The sequence below is a fragment of the Suricata suricatta genome, chromosome 11, assembly GCF_006229205.1.
Source record: "Suricata suricatta isolate VVHF042 chromosome 11, meerkat_22Aug2017_6uvM2_HiC, whole genome shotgun sequence".
Taxonomy (NCBI): domain Eukaryota; kingdom Metazoa; phylum Chordata; class Mammalia; order Carnivora; family Herpestidae; genus Suricata; species Suricata suricatta.
In genome coordinates, this window is record NC_043710.1 from 27,180,716 (window position 1) to 27,199,700 (window position 18,985).

The 18,985-nt window shown below is 40.5% G+C and overlaps 1 protein-coding gene across 1 annotated transcript in view; it reads right to left on the reverse strand.

Moving 5' to 3' along the window:
* Positions 1-116, reverse strand: part of KIAA1549L (KIAA1549 like) — a 262,753-nt gene extending 262,637 nt beyond the window's left edge. Inside the window, exon 1 of the mRNA XM_029915550.1 lies at positions 29-116. Coding sequence (XP_029771410.1) covers positions 29-116 — 88 coding nt within the window. The remainder of the gene's footprint in view (positions 1-28) is intronic.
* Between the last annotated feature and the right edge of the window lie 18,869 nt (positions 117-18,985).

Genomic DNA, 18,985 nt, shown 5'->3' on the forward strand with positions numbered 1-18,985 from the left:
GGGACCCCTCGCGGCCGTTCCCGCGCGCCGAGGTCCAGACGCCGGTGGGGAGGAGCGGGGGAGAGGCGGGAGAGGACGTCCCTCTCTTCTCCCTCCTTTACCCGCCAGTCTCCCATCTAGAGGGAAGAGGTCGTCTGGCCCCAAAGAGGAGGTAGATGGTCATGGTCAACGTCCTGAAGAGGCCAGTGAGCTCCTCAACCTGAATTTAGAAAGCCCTTTGCAGATAGGTGGGCGCGATTTGTGCTGTTTGTTCACTAGTTCTCTGAGGGGCGGCAGACACCTGCATGCTCGGTTTCCCCCTGAGGAACTGAAGTGACTATGGCCTAGTTGCAATAACACCCTGGACTAAAACATAGTATACTTACTGCAGCCATACTATGTGCAAAGCAGTGCACTGTGCTTTGGAAAGACCAGTGGAAAGTCTTCCCCTACAAGTCCCTTCCTGCAAGTAGGAGAATTAAGCAGGCACTATCCAGCGGAACAAAAGGCGTCCGAGTCAGCTGAATTGGCCTCCTTGCTTTTCCCCTTGCCAAGAGAGATGACCTTAAGCAAGTTACCTCGTTCATCGGAGATTCATACGTCCCTTAGCCAATAAATATTTATTGAGAGCCCACTGCCTGCCAGCTACTGTTAGGCACTGGGGATATAAGTGGTGAGCAAAAACACACGTCCCTGACCTCAGGAAGCTCAACTCTCTGCATTCAGAAAGACTTACTGACTGCCTGTTAAGTATCAAGCGCTGTTCTGGACACTGAGGGCAACAGCCACGAACCAAATCCCTGCCCTTCTATGGCTGACATTCTAGTGGGTACATTTGCAACAAGCAAGTAAGTGCTGGATCCTATGGAGAAAAATCAGTATGAAAGAATGAAAAACAGGGGCGCCTGGGTGGCTCAGTCAGTTAATCTGACGTCAGCTCAGGTCATGTTCTCATGGTTCACAGTTCATGGGTTTGATCCCCATGGCTGGCTCTGCACTGACAGCTTAGAGTCTGGAGCCTGCTTCAGATTCTGTGTCTCCCTGTCTCTCTGCCTCTCCCTCCACTTGTGTGCTCTCTCTCTCTCTCTCTCTCTCTCTCTCTCTCTCTCTCTCTCTCTCTCAAAAATAAATAAACTTAAAAAGAAAAAAAGAATGAAAAACAGGAAAAGGGTATTGCAGTGTTAAATAGGGTGAAGGAAGGCCTCACTGAGAAAGTGATATTTAAGCAAAGAGCTGAAGGCGGTGAGGGAATAAGCCTCGCAGGGGGAGCATTCCAGATAAAAAGGCAGCAAGAGCAGAAGCAGAGAAGCAGAGCGCGCCTGGTGTGCTCAAAGCACAGCAGGCCAGCTAGTGGGTGTGGAAAAGTGTTATATCTCACTTATTGTGCATCAGTAGGATAGAAATAACACCATATTTCATCTCAGACACATATTTTTCCCACATACTAACTTCTCAGAAGTCAGATGTGTTTCATACTGCATGTAAGATTTGCTGAAATACAGTAATAGCTTCTTAGGGTCATTATTATTTAAGATAGCTGTTCAATTAAGTGAGTTCTGCTATTTTTAAGAAACTTGCAGTCTGGTTGAGCCAAGAAAATAACTCAAAGAACCAGTGGGAGACACTGATGAGGAAGCCAGTCCAGGGTCTTGATTCAAGCAACATCACAAGGCAGGGGGAATAATGGTCCCAGCAGTGAGTGGTGACACCAGGGACAGGTGGCAGGATGTTGCTGGACTGAGGTAGAAAAGATCCAAAAGGGGAGAGGCTGTGAGGGAAGAGATAAGATCAAACCATAGCTGGGTTCTCCGTGAGCATTTAGAGAGAGAAAGAGAGAGAGAGATTTGGGGGGCAAATTCCATGGGGTTGAGAGATTAGCAAATGTGTATCTCAAAAGCATGTCTTCTATGTGTTCACTGGGATTTTCCCTTCAATATCAGTTGCCAGACTTAGACAAGGTACAATCCAGTTTTCTGTGATATTGTTAGACATGTTCCGGTGACTTTCTCTCCAGGTGAGGCTGGCGTCCAGAGCAGACTCGATCCTTGCCCAGAGGAAGCCTGTGGTCTAGTGAGATGGGCAGACGTCACTTTAGGGAGAGGCGGAAAGTATCTGGCGGCAGAGGCATGTGCAGCATGCCCAGCATCATGGGAATGTGGGTGAGGGGTGACTATTTATGCCTGGAGCAGGAAGGAAGGTGAAAGAAGGCAACATTTACGGTTTTTCCAAGCCCAGCAAATGGCAAGGTGGAAAGGCGGGAACACTGGTGGGTTTTCAGAAGAAGAGTGAAGTATCTGGCGAGGGCCACCCAGAGGGCACTTGGGGAGACTGGCGTTAAGGCAGGAGATCCACACAGGCACAGATGTGTAGAGGCTGAGTTAGTAACTTCTCTTCATCCGGTAGACCAACTGCGGGTAAGTTTTCTCCCAGAGCAGGAAGCTTGATGAGATCACAGTTCTTGACTGATGATCAGTCAGTGCACAGACTCTGAAACTTACCTACTTGGATATTTAAATTCAGGTTTTGCCATTTACTAGCTATATAACTTTGGACAAATCACATGTTCTCTGTGTAACTTGTCTATAACACTGGAAATACTGGGAGTACCTACCTCATCGTGCCTACCTCATCCGGTTGTTTTAAGGATTGAGTTGATACATATCAAGCATTTAGAAGTATAGTTGACACATAGTAAGTGCTCAGTCTTCTGTATTATATAACAATTGCATTCCTCCTGAACCATAATCCCTTTTGTTAACTTTAGTCTGTTAAAACTGAGGCCCTGGGACTTTCCCTATGTGTGATTGTTGCTACATAGCTTTGAAAGTCTATATCTTTTGGGGAACCTGTGTGGCTCGGTTGGTTAATCCTCTGACTTCAGCTTAAGTCATGATCTCACAGTTTATGGGTTCAAGCCCCACATCAGGCTCTGTGCTGACAGCTCAAAGCCTGGAGCCTGCTTCAGATTCTGTGTCTCCCTCTCTCTCTGCCCCTCCTCTGCTTGCATTCTCTCTCTTAAAACATTAAAGAAAATTTTTAAATAAAATAGACTGTATTTCACTGCACCAATTGGTTTCAAGATGCCCCACTCTTCAATGTACCAGTAAGAAGGAACATAATGCTGCCAATTAAACAGCAACCAATGTTAAAAAAAAAAAAAAAGAAAAAAAGGGTCTTTTTGCAGAGCATTTTGCTAGGCCAGGGGTAAAGGTCAATCTCCAGGCAGTGCTTTCCAGCTCTCAACAGAAATTTCCAGACATTGCCTTAGAGGGGAGATCCCTGGACCTCTGTTTTCTTCTCTCTGCAATAAGCAGATCTCCCTGCTCTAGCCCTAATCTCTACTGCTGACAGTCCTTGCTTGTACAAAGCCCAAGTCTGCACCGAACCCTTTCTTTTGTGTGCCCAGGACTGTGCTAAGGTCCTGTAGTTCCCACAGCACTCAGGGCCCCTGCCCCACTGTTACTGTACTTAGAGTCGAGGGAGGGAGACACACACTTATGCCGCACCTGGCAAGTGCTGCCAGACATGGGGAAGGGTGCTGAGGGCGGCGTTGCTGGGAGGAATCATGGATCACATGCCATGTTCAGGCACTAAAACATGGCTTTATAAACCATGATGGGCTAAAGTGCCAGGGTATATGTTTCAGCCATCTTAGATTACTTAAAAAGGGGATGGGGGCACAAATTTAAAATGAAATCCTAAACATGGTGTTTGGTTTTCCCTGCTTTCAGTGTCCCTGAGAAAGCACAACAGTGGTCTATGAAATGGAACACTCACCGGCCCCCTCCTGCATCTCACTGTCTGGTCCTAGCCACTCACGGTGGTGGTCCCTGAAGACAGGACCTGCCCTAGAGGGCAAGGAGATAACAATGCCTGAGGGCAGCAGGGAGCTGGGAGAGAGTTTTAAAGCAGAGTGAGTGATCAAATGTGTGTTTGGGAAGATCACTCTCCACCTCACAGAATAGACTCAGAGAGGGTTTTGAGAGGGGTGTGAGGAGACCAACGAAAAGGCAGAATTGTAGGTCATTTGTTTCCCTTTCCCGCATCTCTCAACCTGCTTTTCTGAAAGAAGCTTCGACATCCCACTCCAGGAACCAGCGCAACAGGCCGCGCAGGGCCAGGCCTGCACCCACGATGGCCAGCTCTGAGCCGCGAAGCTGATCTCAAACATAGAGCAGCCTCGAGACTCAGTGCTTGTGCATTTCCACCGTCTTCTGTCGATGACACGTCAATGTCCCAGGTTTTGGCTAATTATTCACCACATCCTCCGGTGGGAGAATGCAGTTTTTAACCATGAAGGGTTATTGTCTTGTTAATATTTCTGGTGCTCCTGGGGCTCATCTAATAGGAGAGCGGGGTATGGTCTAGGCTCTGGCACTATGGGACTAGCTCATTTTTACTGCATCTCGTTGCCTTCAGCTCCGGCTTAGCGGTGTGAAGCCCTTTTCTCAGGCCCTATAGGGTGGCAACTAGAATTGACCACTGAAAATCTCAATGATTTACAACCTGGGTTCCAGTCCTAATCTATCACCTAATAACTGGTGACCTTAGGGAAAAAAGTAAAAGCCCCTCTTTCAGAAAACTAGAGATGCCTACTGGAGATATCAAGGTTATGTACCCAAGATAAATAAAAACATATGCCCATACAAATACTTGAACATAAGTATTTGTACCAGCATTATTCACAAGAGCCAAAATGTGGGAACAACCCAAATATCCAACAACTGGTTGGTAGATAAACAAAATGTGCTCTATTGGCATAGTATTCAGCAGTAAACAGGAGCAAAGTTCAACCACATGCTAAGACACAGATGAACCTTGAGAATATTCTGCTGAGTGAAAGAAGCCAGTCACAAAAGGCCACATATCATATGATTCCATTTATACAAAAATGTCCAGAGAAGAAAAGTGGAATCATGGTTGGCCGGGGCTTGGGGAGTAAAAATGATGACTGACAGGGGACACAAGGTTTCTTTTTATGGTGATAAAAATGTTCCAAGTTAGGTTGTGGTTATGGATACATAACTCTGTAAATATACTAAACATCGTTTAAGTGAGTACTTAAAACTAGTGAATTTTATGTTATGTACATCACCTTTCAATAAAGGTATTTAAAAAAACTAAATCTGAAACAAAGTGCTCAATAAATCTTTGATATTATTGTTATATAAAGTGTTTTTCTTAAGCATGTAAGGGATACTTATATGTAAATTTTCAGTTTGGGGCGCCTGCAGGGGCTCAGTCGGTTAAGCATCTGACTTCAGCTCAGGTCATTATCTCATGGTTTCAGAGTTTGAGTCCCACGTCATTCTTTGTGCTGACAGTTCAAAGCTTGGAGCTTGCTTCGGATTCTTTCTCTCTTTCTCTCAAAAATAAATAAATATTAAAATTTCATTTTAGAGGTCTATCACTTTTCATAAAAAAGAAAACCCACAAAAGACTCAACAAAATTAGACTGCAAAATTTGTATTGTTCATTGTAGTACTATTGATAATGAAAGAACAAATGTTTGTGCCTCTTTATTGGAAGATCCTTCTCGTATTTTACTTGGAAAGATGAGCAAGGTCTGCTTCCTTCATTTCACTTCCCCTTCTGGTTTTGAAAGGCAGTTCTGGTTCGCCAAGCCTAATGCAGGAATGTCTGCCTGTTTAGCAGAGGACTATTGTCACAATCTCTGGACGGTTTCCAGGGATGTGTTATTACTTAGCTTCATCTTTCCAGAATGAGTGAAACACTGTCCAGTCTTTGTTATGACTTTATAATAAATGTGCACTTTTTTAACCTTTTTTGGATATCATATGAATAAGGGTTTGTATGTATATATCATATATATGACCTCTGTTTTGGAAAGCGTTGCCCTGCTCCACCCCACTTTTAGGAGGTGTGCGTGGATGCAACACATGAAAATGGGACTTTCTGGCACTGCTGGGCACAGGACTTGGTTGCCCTGTGCAGTGAAGGGCCAGATTTTCGGGAGCCAAGGACATCCACACCGAGTAAATAGGACAGGACATAAAGAAGTGAGCAGAGACAATTCATTCGGGCTGTTGGAGCAGCAGCATTTCATAGGAAGAGAAAAAAGAATCAATCTTTTATTTTCTGACCACTTAAAAGCTTCTTTTTGTAATAAAGAAAAGAGGTCTCCACAAAAAAATAATTAAAAAATAAAGGTCTGTCATTTTTGAAAGGTCCGTATGATGTGTAATATAAACAACACATGCTATCATAGATTTAGCCCACTGGCAAGAAATGCCAAGCCTCCCAACCAATCAAGGCCCCTTTTTGTTTGACAAAAACAACTTTATTCTATTATGAAGTCCAATCAAATGCATCTTTAGACCAGATGAAACAATCACTCCTTTAGAGGCAACATTCACCATGATAAAAGCATCTTCCATTCTTAAGTACCTGTTATATGTCTGACAGCAAACTTTTTTTGTATATTAGCCTAGTCCGATCTATCATTTTTTCACAATGTCCGATTTAAGCCATTTTAATCTTTACTATTTCATTCATCATAAACCTTTACTAAGCACCTACTATGTGCCCAACACTGTGCTCACTGGGGCTGTGGAGATGAGTAAGACAAAACCCACGTCCTCAAGGGCCTCAGGTTATAGCAGTCGAGAAATAAAATTATAAAACAATAACTTACGCCATAGGCAAAAATGACATAAGGAGAGATTAATCTCTTCCTGAGTCCAGGGAGGCTGACAGAGGAGGTGACACTTGAGGTTTGACATAACAAGCAGATAAGATGGGGGCAAGAGAGAGGGCATTTGAGCCATGCAAAAGTGTGGAGTTCCAAATCAATAGGTACCTTCCGTAAAGACCAAGTAGCTGATATGGCTGTTTGGCATGAGGAGAAAAGCAATGAGAGATTCTATCAGTGAGTCAGATAACTGACATATAGAGAATTTAACATCCTCCCGGGAGATTTGGACATTATCCTGAAAGTGATAGTCAAGATTTTAAAGCAGGCAAGCGTCCATTGGCAATTCCAGGATTTCCACATGAGGAGCTTTGGGAAACTAGTCAAAGACTTGCCTTAAAACTGAATTTGCTAGGCAGAACTCTACTTTCTCTTAGATTATGTGTTTACTTGCCCAAAGCATCTCCTGGTCACCCCCACTGCTACCATCTTAATTGGAATTGAATTCTGGTAAGACATACAGCAAGTAACAAGAAGGTTGGTTGGAGTTGAGAGTGGGGGTGGATGGGAGGCAAAGAAGTCAGTCCAGAGCATTAGTTTAGACAAGTTCCTAAGCAGGACCAAGACAGTGCAGTGGGGCTGGTGAGGAGGGGACAGGAATGATGTTGAAGTGCATCGGACGGGGGTAATGTGATAGGAGGAGGAAGAATTGAGGACAACTTTCAGTTTGGGCTTGAGGTGAATGAGGATGCCATTCTCCAAGAGCTGGAAATAGAGAAAAGGGGGTTTGAGGGATAAGGTAAACAAAAGCTGGAAAAGGCATCCGGATAGAGACGTCTACGAGGCCCAACTGCACACATGGTAACGCGTACGTGGATGTGTAGTCCTCGTCCAAATGAGGATTCCGATGAAGCCTGAGGTCACCTGAGTCTGCTTTTCTAAAAAGCTCCTAAGTAATACTGATCCTCATGATAGGCCACACTTGAAGTAACAAGACATTAGACCAATAAATATAGGGCTTTTTGCTGGTTTTTTTCTCATCTCAATAACTGAATTTTTAAAAAACCAAGTATCTGAGCTTTGGTAGTTATTGCAAAGCTGCTATTCCCATCTCCTCACAAGGAGAGACAAAAACCAGGTTTGTGTCTCTTCTTCACTCCCCTTCAGATTATACTTCCTCACCCACTGCGGTGTGACTTCCAGTATCTTTCTGTCTTGGTTCTTTTTCCCTCACCATCGATACTGAACATGTCCATGTGACCTTTTGGGCTAATGGAATGTGACAGTAGTGACAGTGTGCCAGTTCCATTCGTGAACTTTGAGAACCATTGCAAGGTCTCATTCTTCATCTTTCCCCTCCTCCATTAGGACAGCATGTCCAATATTTATTACTCCTTCAGTCCAAATACAAAAATGAAGAAACGTGGCCCATAGCCAGGAGCAAAGCTGCCACCAACCTGGTACCAATATACAATGAGAGCAAGAGATAAGGCTGTGCTATTGTTAGCTACTGAGATTTGGGGGTCATTTGTTACTGCAGAATAACCTAACGAAAACTCACTAATAGACTATCTCAGCTATTAATGAATGAAATAAGGCTAAAAAGGAATGAGAAGGACTAAAATAAATGTTGCATTCTTTTAAAATTTTAAATGCTTTAATATATCCTCTTTCTGGATATAAAGAAGATGTAGAATGAGGCTGTAGGCTTACAGTAACCCTCGAGATGATTAGAATGAAAGTTATCAGGAGACTTTAAAGACTAGCAGCCTTGGGATGCCAGCTCTGGCAATGCCATTCCGCCTGTGAGCTTGAACAAGTCACAGTCCCCTGGTGATAAGCACCCGTGAGGGAAGTGAAAGTACTGAATGCCTAATGGAGTTTGGTAGCCATGAGCAGGAGCTGGCTTGCACCAACTTATTAGAATCAACTGTTAGGGGCACCTGGGTGGCTCAGTTGATTAACTGTCCAACTTTGGCTCAGGTCATGATCTCAAGAGTTTCGAGTTTGAGCCCTACGTCGGGCTCTGTGCTGACAGCTCAGAGCCTGGAGCCTGCTGCGGATTGTGTCTCCCTCTCTCTGCCCCTCCCCTGCTCGCTCGCTCTCTTTCTCTCTCTCTCTCTCTCTCTCTCTCAAAAATAAACATTTAAAAAATTTTAAAGAATCAGTTGTTAAATTTGCAGAAATTTTGTGAACCAGTTGCCTAAACACACTCATTATGAGGGGCACCTGGATGCCTCAGCTGGTTAAGAATGGAGCCTGCTTCGGATTCTGTGTCTCCTTCTCTCTCTGTCCCCACTCCCGCTCAAGAATGAATAAATAAACATACTCAGTTAAACTGTATTAAAAAGAAAAGTAATAAATATAAGGAGACTACTACTACTACTTTACATGATACCAATATGCATGGATTTCAGTTACCACAGTTTAGTTATATAACACCAGACTGCCACCAACATGGTTCATATTTTACTAACCACAGTATATTTACTATGAGTGATTGTAGAGAGTTTGCACTTCGCTGTTGGCTCTCCAGTCAATAAATCAGCATGTAAATAATGGATGTGCTTCATGATCAGTGACCAGTCACATCATGTCTTTCAAAGACTGTTGGTGATTGATCACCGTTCATCTGTAAATCAGTTCATGCAGCCAACAAAGCATGTAGTTGTGTTATCTACTTGTCTTCGAGTGACAAATCCATGTGGCATTTTACAAACATGGACAATGAAAAAAGGGACTGCCCAAAAAGATGTAGTGCAGCAAAGAAATGAAAATTGATAGTGCTGGAAGTCAAATTTGAATCAAAGGTGAAGGGACTCATAGGAGAAATGGCTGGTTGTGGGAATAAAGACAGGCTGCTGTTTGAAGGACTGTACAGATAAAGCCAGAGGAGCTTAGTGAAGGCAAACTCATCGACATAAATGAGCAAAGTGTTCATGACAAAAAGGATGAAGACATCCAGAGAAGAAGAGATAGTGGCAAAAATCATAAGAAATAAATAAATATAAAATAATTCACATTATAAGAATTCTCAGGGATATTTCTTTATGACACTCAGAGCACAAAGGATGACATGTTAGAAGCTGATCCAAAGTTATAAAGGAGCATAACACTTCATCACAGTGTAGAAAAAAACGCATCCTAAGTTATACAATGAGACGTATACAAGCACCATTAAACCTTAATTCTCAATGTTTCTAATGTCTTAAATCAGTGTGCCATATAAATAGTAACCTTATTTTTTCAATTCCCCATATACATTTATAACCAATGGTACAAACATTTACTTTTATGCTATGAAGTAATTATTGAAGAAAATATTGAAGGTCACGGAACAATTGTAGTTTTTTTCCCATTGATTATTAAGATCACTTAGCATGGTTTCAGCTTTCACAGTAATTTTTATGATCCCACACTACTGTCCAAAGTGAGGGCTGCTTGTTTGCAAAGCTTACCACTTCCTATGTTAATACATTTGATTATCATCTGTGCTCTTGGAGTTATTTCTGCCTATTGCATCTATATAGTGGAAATACTACATGATGGCATACAAATCTTCCCAACTTTATGTTCAGTGACATCACGTAAGTAGCTTCAAATTGTCTATGGTGGGAGCATTTACACCATGGAAATTGGAAATACTACAAACCAGAGTTTGGTTTATTGCTTTGCTGATTTTCTAGACTTAAGTGATGGAGAAAATGTTAATGCAAGTTAAAAGTGTATCATGTTGGGGTGCCTGGGTGGCTCAGGCAGTTGAGTGTCCGACTTCAGCTCAGGTCATGATCTCACAGTTCATGGGTTCGAGTCCTCCGTCAGGCTCTGTGCTGACAGCTCAGAGCCTGAAGCCTGTTTCAGATTCTGTGTCTCCCTCTCTCTCTGACCCTCCCCTGCTCACACTCTGTCTCTCTTTCAAAAATAAGTAAACATTAAAAAAAATTTTTTTAAGTGTATCATGTCTGCATCTGTCCACTGTAAAGAACACAAAAAATTGAGAGGAGGCATGTTTTCCAATATTTGAAAACTATCATCAAATTGAGCAAAGAATTCACTCGTGTCATTGGCAGCAAGTTCCAAGGTCTGTCTTTGCTGTTTCACTTTGGTCTTAAATGTAACAGAAAAGAACAATGAACAATCAGCTCAGAACTACCTTTGGTCACCAATAACATAAGCAACTTCTTTGCTAAATGACACAGTAATCAAGTATTTATTCATAGCCTGATTTGGTCAAGTTGTGATTTAACAAGAACCATAGGTTGCCTATAGATATAAGAATTTGGCAAAAGTCAAAGAGTGCATTCTATAAGAATTAATTAGCTATGTAGGATATTCATTCATAAAAGTGTATCTTACTATCACTCACATGCTACATTCTTTACATTAATGAACTTTATAACAAGCTCACAAACTTATGTGGGTACATATGCGTGCAGCACTCCTCTCCTGCCTCCTACTCAGCCGGATGTCAAACATTCACCAGCGCTGAGTTTAGAGAATGTGGCCAGGTGGAATTTCCACAATCCTTGGAGTCAAGTGGGACCTTGCATTGCAGCACTGTCTTTCTGTGTTCTCTGAAGTAAATTATTAAGGCTCACTAAGCCTTTTCTTTCTTCCCTAAAAAATAAAAAATAATTTTGGCACAGAAAGGGGTTATTGTGAAGAGGATGCCATCCCCCCCCCCCCCATTTCCAGCAGTCAAATTCTCTGAAATTTGACTTCCTTTGCTGGAGATGAAAAGAAACACACATTTTCGGACTACATGGCAGGTCCAAATGGCAGCAGAGGAACGGATGGATGAACGAATGCCTTCCTTTGATTCCATGATAAACCAACCAGTTTGAGTAATTTAAGGATTCACTAAGGCTTGGAATCTTCTCTCACTTTTTCAAAATCTACCTACAAAACTTAGAAACTTCTCACATTGTATTATCAATGTTCATGGGACATAGTCAACCCTGTCCCTATTTCTGCTTTGTTATTTTCATTATAGTTAAGGGACCAATTTTTTGAGAAAAATTAGAGAACACTTTCTCCCCCTGCTGGCCACACCACAATATAGCAACATTGTAATGAACAGAGTTACTCAATGTCAAAACAGAAAAAAAACTCAAAGAATATTCTATGAATATTCAAAGAATATCAAAGGTTCCAGCAGACTGGTTACACACAAACTAACCTGGCCCGCAGACCATTTGTATTTAAAATGAAAAAAAAAATTTTAACTTTTAATTAGTTGCCAGTATTTCATCGACATTCATCTGTTTTCTCAAAAAACTAAAGTTGGTACACATTGGGTCTGCCATCCCTTTCCCACTCCCTTTGGACAGAGCTTGACTTACCACTGTGCCACAGTCCCCGCTCTAATTCATGTACTTGGGTCATCTGCCCAACTCTTGCGGTTTTAGTTTACAACCTTGCAATTGGCACTGGAAGGGGTCACACTTTATACCTTTGCCCTTTTAAAGTCTTGCAATTCACCAGTGAATAAATTGAAGCCCAAACTTGTTCAAATTCATACCACCTAATTAGTATCAAGGCAGATTATAAATTTGAGCCTGAATAAATTCTATTCAACAAATATTTGTTGATTTCATTCATTTATTTTGCAAATGCTTTGTGCTTACCATGGCCAGGCACATCATAGGTACCAAACACACAGAGTATACAAGATAAAAATGGTCTTTGCATTCAGTTTTGTTACAGGGAAAAGCAGACCAAAAATTACAAGAAATTTGATGACAAAAGCCAAGTATAAGGGACTGTGGTGATGAGGCAGCACAATTCCTGCTCTTGCTTCACCTTCTGGTTCAAGTCAGTCACCATGGTGAACACAATGCAAATATTACTAAGATTTACTAAATAATGCCCTCAAACCCTAGGGTCCACACTTATTCCACATTCATTGGCACAAGTGCTAACTGTTGGGGAAACACCTATTCACACAGCATTTGTCAGATGAATTCTTCTTTCATTCATGCTCTCTAAAATTGTCATTCTTCTCCTCATTCATTCTGGCTTTGAATTACCATCTGCAATCAACACACAAGGCCAGGAGGAAGTCACCATCAGGAATAGTCACAAGACAGCTAAAGGAGGTGGGCATCTCTCCACCGAAAGAAGAGTATGAAAGCTAAACTACAAGTAGGAACTAATCTTGGTCAGCAACACCCATGGTACCATATATGACAGCACTCCAAAAAAGAAAGGAATTACCTATGTGTAGGACATAAACATTATTCAGAGTGGGTCATTTGAAACTCAGGTTCTTTGGAGAAATGGTCAATTCTAGATTCAAGGCAGAAAAAATACAAGGTGAGCCTAAGGCACCTTGTTAGGCCAGAGAACAAGGAAACATGAAGACTGGTGCAGTGATATCAAAGGGATTCAGTAAATTAAGTTTAATTTACTGAATAAAGCATAATCCACGAATCCATAATGATGGGAGGGGGGCAGGGGGGAGGTGCAAACAAGCTCATGGAGAAAGCCAAAAAACCTCTCTTTATAGAATGATGCCAGATAATAAGTGTAGAAGAAATGACAGAATTGAAAATCATCATTTGCAACCCTTAATGTAATAACTGATGTAGACAACAAACATCAATGAATGCTAAACCCACTGAGTAAAATGGTGCTGAAACTGCCACTGGACCTCCCCACAGATGACAATGGAGAGATGTGCTACCAACCTCTTTAGCCCAGTGTCACTGCTGACAGTGGACAACCTGAAATTATGTGCTTCCTGACAAGATGCAATAAGGACACATCTCCTATAATTCTTGAAATGAACAAACATTGAAATGAATTAAGCCATTAGACCTAACTTGTACCTTATGGGAAATATATAGAGAGGAACCAGTTAGCATGAAGAAACAGACAAATTCAGAATGTAAGACATTCTAGCCTAAATTCTTCAAAGATGTCATTAAAAAAAGGTAAGGGATTGTTCTGAATTAAAACTAGTCAAAGACACATGTCATAACCAAATGCAATGGGTGAATCTTGATTGGTTCCTGGAGCTGGGGGGAGCAGGGAATAGCTAGAAAAGACATTCTTGAAACAATTGGGCAAATCTGAATATGGAAAAGAAATTAGATGCTATAGAGGTGTCTGGGTGGCTCAGTTGGTCAAGCATCTGACTTCAGCTCAGGTCATGATTTCACTGTTCACAGGTTTGAGCCCAGCATTGGGCTCTGTGTTGACAGCTCACAGCCTAGAGCCTACTTTAGATTCTGTGTTTTCCTCTCTACCCCTCTCCTGCTCATGATCTGTCTCTCAAAAATAAACATTCAAAAAAATTAAGAAATTAGATGCTATAAAATTGTTAATTTTGCTGGATGTTATAAAGCTTTGTGGTTAGTTGAAAACCTGTTTTTCTGCATTTCCCAAGCATATTATAATGATGTATTAATTATTCTTATGGAACAATATGAAACATATTTTTTCTATTTGAAATGACCATACTTCTAACTAGAGAAATACATAGGTTCTCAATTCTCAAAAAAATGCCTGTAAAATAAAAAGTTGACACAGAAATTAACATGAAATGAATTACAGACCTAATAAAACTTCTGGCAGAAACAAAGAAGACAAGTCGTTGCAACGTTAGGATAGGTAAAAGTTTCTCAAGACACAAAAGCACAAACTGTAAAAGAATATACTGATAAGAAGGACTTTATCAAAACTCGAAAACTTTGCTCTTCCAAACAGCCTGTGGACAAAATGAAAGGACAAGTCACAACCTGGGAGAAAACATTTTTAATACAAATGTCTCGACGAAGGACTGGTATCTATCATCTCTCATCTCCACTATTTCAACAACCTCCTATCTGGTTTTCCAGCTTCTACTCCGTCCCTTCAGATCTGCCTGCTTAAAACCCCCCACGGCATCTCATGATGTAGGACAGGAAATCAGATTCCTTTGTCTGGCAAAGTCCTTCATGTCCACTCCTCTAGTCACATCTTCAAGCTTCTGTTCCCAACCACGTATTCTCCAGCCCCACAGGTCACTCTTTTGGTTTGCCCACAGGAAGAGTTCATTTCTGATTTGGGGCCTTTGCACTTCCTGCTCCCTCCACCAGATACTCTTCCCCATAGCTGACTAGCATCCTCCTTGTCACAACCCAAATGTCATCTTGTCACTGAGGCATTCCTACATTCCCCCTCCAGTCACAGGGTACTCTACTTCCTTTATCCCACTTATGCTACCTGAATTTACTTTAAATCTTTCCCTTCCACGAAAAGGAAAGACTGAGGAGCAAAAGAACCTTCTGTTCTGTCCACTGATACATCCCTAGTACATAGTGCTTGACACATGGTACATGCTTCATAAATATTATTGAATGACTATCTACTACATGTGAGGCATTGTGCTAAGCACTGTTTTATCATGTTGCTCAAAGACCTTTTCTCGTCTCTTCAGAAAACATTTTTTTTATATTCCTTGATCCATTTTAAATGGCTGAATACTTCTTAGTACAGGCACCCCCATTTTTAAAATGTTTTTTGGAGCACCTGGGTGGCTCAGTCATGATCTCACGGTTCATGGGTTTGAGCCCCACACTGGGCTTTGTGCTGATAGCTAGCTCAGAGCCTGGAGCCTGTCTTCGGATCCTGTGTCTCCCTCTCTCTGTCCCCTGCTCATGCTGTCTCAAAAACAAATAAAACATTAAAAAAACATTTTTAATAAAAAAATAAAAAATAAAATGTTTGCACTATGCCACCACACTTTTAAGGTTAACCAAAAGAAATGTGAAGAGAATTTCAATTTCCACAAAGAGGCAAAAAGCAAAAACAGCGTTGAGCAGGGTTTTGCAGTCAAACATTAGAGAGGGCAGCCAGCACATGCCCAGCAATGAGAGCGGCCCCAGCAAGCTCCTTCCTGTGAAGTACATTCAGCATCTGGGTATCAAGTAGCCATAGCCTTGGACTAGGTCTGGAAACGTGTGCTTTAGCTCCATTTATTTTGTATATGTGTGTCCTAAGGTATCAGAAAAAACCTGAGAGGCTATTTTTTGCATCTGGGAAAGCTCAACATTTTCCCCACAAAAATTAATGGTAATTGCTTCTTTACATCACTTTGGCATATGAAAAGTTTCATAGGAATGCTCCACTTTCAGGCGGTGGGGATACTTGCATTCTCAATAAGCCCATTTACTCTACTTTCACATTAATTGCAAAATCTGGATCTCATCTACATGTGGGATCAGTGCTTTAGGCTAAATGAAAATCTCCACATTACTCTGAACAACTCAAACCCACAAGAATGACTAAACTAAAAGAAAAAATACATAATGTGTGAGAACATAAAGTAACTGGACCTCTCACATTACTGCTATTGAGTGTAAACTCAATTTAACCACTTTGGAATATTGTTAGCAGTATCTAATAATGTGGAACATATGTACAACCTATGACTCAGCTCCATATCCACATATATACCCAAAGGAAATGCATAAATGTTTTCCAAAAGATATGAACGAAAACATCACCAAATATCTATCTAAGCACACAAAAGAACGCTATACAGCAATGGGAATAAAGGAGCCACTGCTGCCCACAATATGAAGGTATCTTTACAAATAAAACATTAGACAGGGGCCCCTGAGTGGCTCAGTTAAGTATCTGACTCTTGGTTTTGGCTCACGTCACAATCTCACAGTTCATGAGTTCAAGCCCTGCATTGGGCTCCGCACTGTCAACTTGGGATTCTCTCTCTCTCTCTTCTTCCCTCCTCCGCTCACTTTCTGTCTCTCAAAATAAATAAACTTCAAAAAAAAAATTTTTTTTTAATGTCAAGACAAAAAACCAAAAGTGCATATGTTACACTTCAATTAAAGGTTTGTTGAAAGATTGAGAATACGTATTCTCAAGTGTGTTCTGGTAGAATGCTCCCCATGAACTTCTGATGTTTCTCTGAAGATGGTATTTGAGGACATAACATAGAGTGGCCTACTACAGCTACTTTATTTTGAAGTCTAATGTTCTACATCTTAGAAACATAGGTGAATTCCCTATTCTTCACCCACACATATGAAGCAGATATATTTACCTCAGAAAATATTCAAAGAACCAATGGTCAAGTGAAATGGGTGGTGGTTACACTGTTGGTGCAGTGATTCTGGCACACTGCTTCAGACATCGATTTAAAAAGAACGGACAGAAACTAGATTTAGTTGTGGTCAGACAGCCTGGCTCATATATCAGCAGCGGGGCTCTGGACAACTTACCTAGATATTTCGAACCTATTTCTTCATTTATATAACGGTGAAGATAATACCTATCTCCTGCTGGTTCTGAGAATGAAATGAAATGATATAGGTCAGGTACTAAGCACTACTAACCTTTCCCTTCCCTCCCCCTGTAAAGCAGCAGTGAGGTGGGGAAAAAAAAAAAGTCAACAAGCTGTTTGCTGCAATATATATATTTTAATTCAAAGTGAATCGACAGTAATACACCATAAATTCTTATTTTGACACTCACCAAAATAGTCACCTGGAAAACCCGCTTTTTGTGACAAAGTACAGAAGGCTTGGTCACATTTAAATCACTGAGAACTAGAGAGAAAACTAGCGCAAACCGTAATGGACATCACAGCCGTACAATCTTCCCAGTCCTTACTGTAATATTGCACAGTGCAACTGCTACCTGGCAAACTAGTGTAGCATAGAAGGAAAAGCAAAAAGAAAACCAAAGAAAGAAAGCCACAAGTCTAAAATTGTTCAACAGTTAACAGTTCAAACTTCATAATAAAATCTGTATCATTGGGTTCATTAAAACAAATCTTCCCACTACTTGCAGTGTATGATTTAACTTTTACTTAACACAAACCCAGATTAAAATTACTAGTAGAGATTTTTAAAAGTGAAAAGGTTTTGCTACTATAGTAACATATTTAAACACCCTGAAGGAGAAGAAAGCTAAATTATCAGGGTATTTGGTAAATAATAATAATAATAATTTGCAAATTAAAATAGTATGCAAATATGCAACTTGGAAGTCATGCAGTGTTTTATTTAAGAAAGCAGTAAAACCAAAGAAAACTGGTAAAAATGGTTTTAAAGAGGGCATAAATCCAAATTCTTTCATCGGTTTGTTGAATTTAGACATTGGCAGGATTCTGAAACTTTTAATTCTTACACACATTTAAAAACCCATGATTAGAATCAGCTAAGAGCAGTGTACTTAGCTGGGGGGTACACCATTACTAAACCTTACTATTACATTATGAAAATATTTACTGTTTATTTAACAAGACCATCGAGTCTTGGATCTGAAATACAGAAAATCCAATGTTTCAGGGTAGTAAACATGACCCTGTACGAAATGAAAGCTGCACCAGTTTTGTACCTATTATACAAACATAAATCGATCCTTTGCTCTCGGGGTTTCTAAAACATGCGCTGCCGGCGTGGATTCTTTCCCCAGAAGTGAGCAGATACCAGTGACCTGCCAGACCGTATAAATAAAATTAATAAGCTGTGGAGGGCAGCAAGTTTACTTAAATAGTGACTCCATAAATTTGCCATCTGTAAATAATCTTTTAAATTAATGTTAGGCTATTCCTTTTTTAATGTGTAATATATATGTATATATATTTCTATTTATATAAAATGCATAGAATTGATTACTAAAAACACTGAAACTTGTGGGGAAAATTAAGTCCTTCATTTTCAGTGTGACTAAAAATGTACTGCTGGTTTTTATTTTATGATCTAATACTGTAATTTTTAAAATCAATTTCAGGCACATTTATTTCATTGATGATTATTAAATAAAACACTGCTTGTGTTAATGGAGTAAAGAAAAGTTTATCCATTAGTAGCTTATTGTCAACGCTGTCTTAGAGCTGTACTAGTGGTATGCAATTCATTCATCAAAGAAATGCTGTAAATCCAAAACATTTGGAGAGTTTTACTCTCAAATGCTTTGTACTGTTTATTCCAGTAAATGCTGTGAGATTATATTCCAGATTTTTAAGGAAAAAAGTTAAGTCAAGCCTGCAAGATACAGCTTTCTCAAGTGTCTACAATGCCAGTATGAAAATTAAAAATTAACTTACATTGATACATCCAAGTTTTTTATATGCAGTGATGAGCACAAACATTAATAGAGATAAAATACTGATGCAAATAACACACCCCAAAATAACATACGCAATTATTTTCCATCATTTACAATACAGTAGTTACAATGACACTCCAAACAGAAAAGCAAAGTAAAAAATCAAAACCCCAACTTCTATTTCATGTAATTAGACTTATACAGAAATTAGAAGGTTAAGTAACAACTAGTTAATCACCTAATTTCACAGCTATCTGAAGTGGCAATCGTTATATAGCAGCTTATCTATGA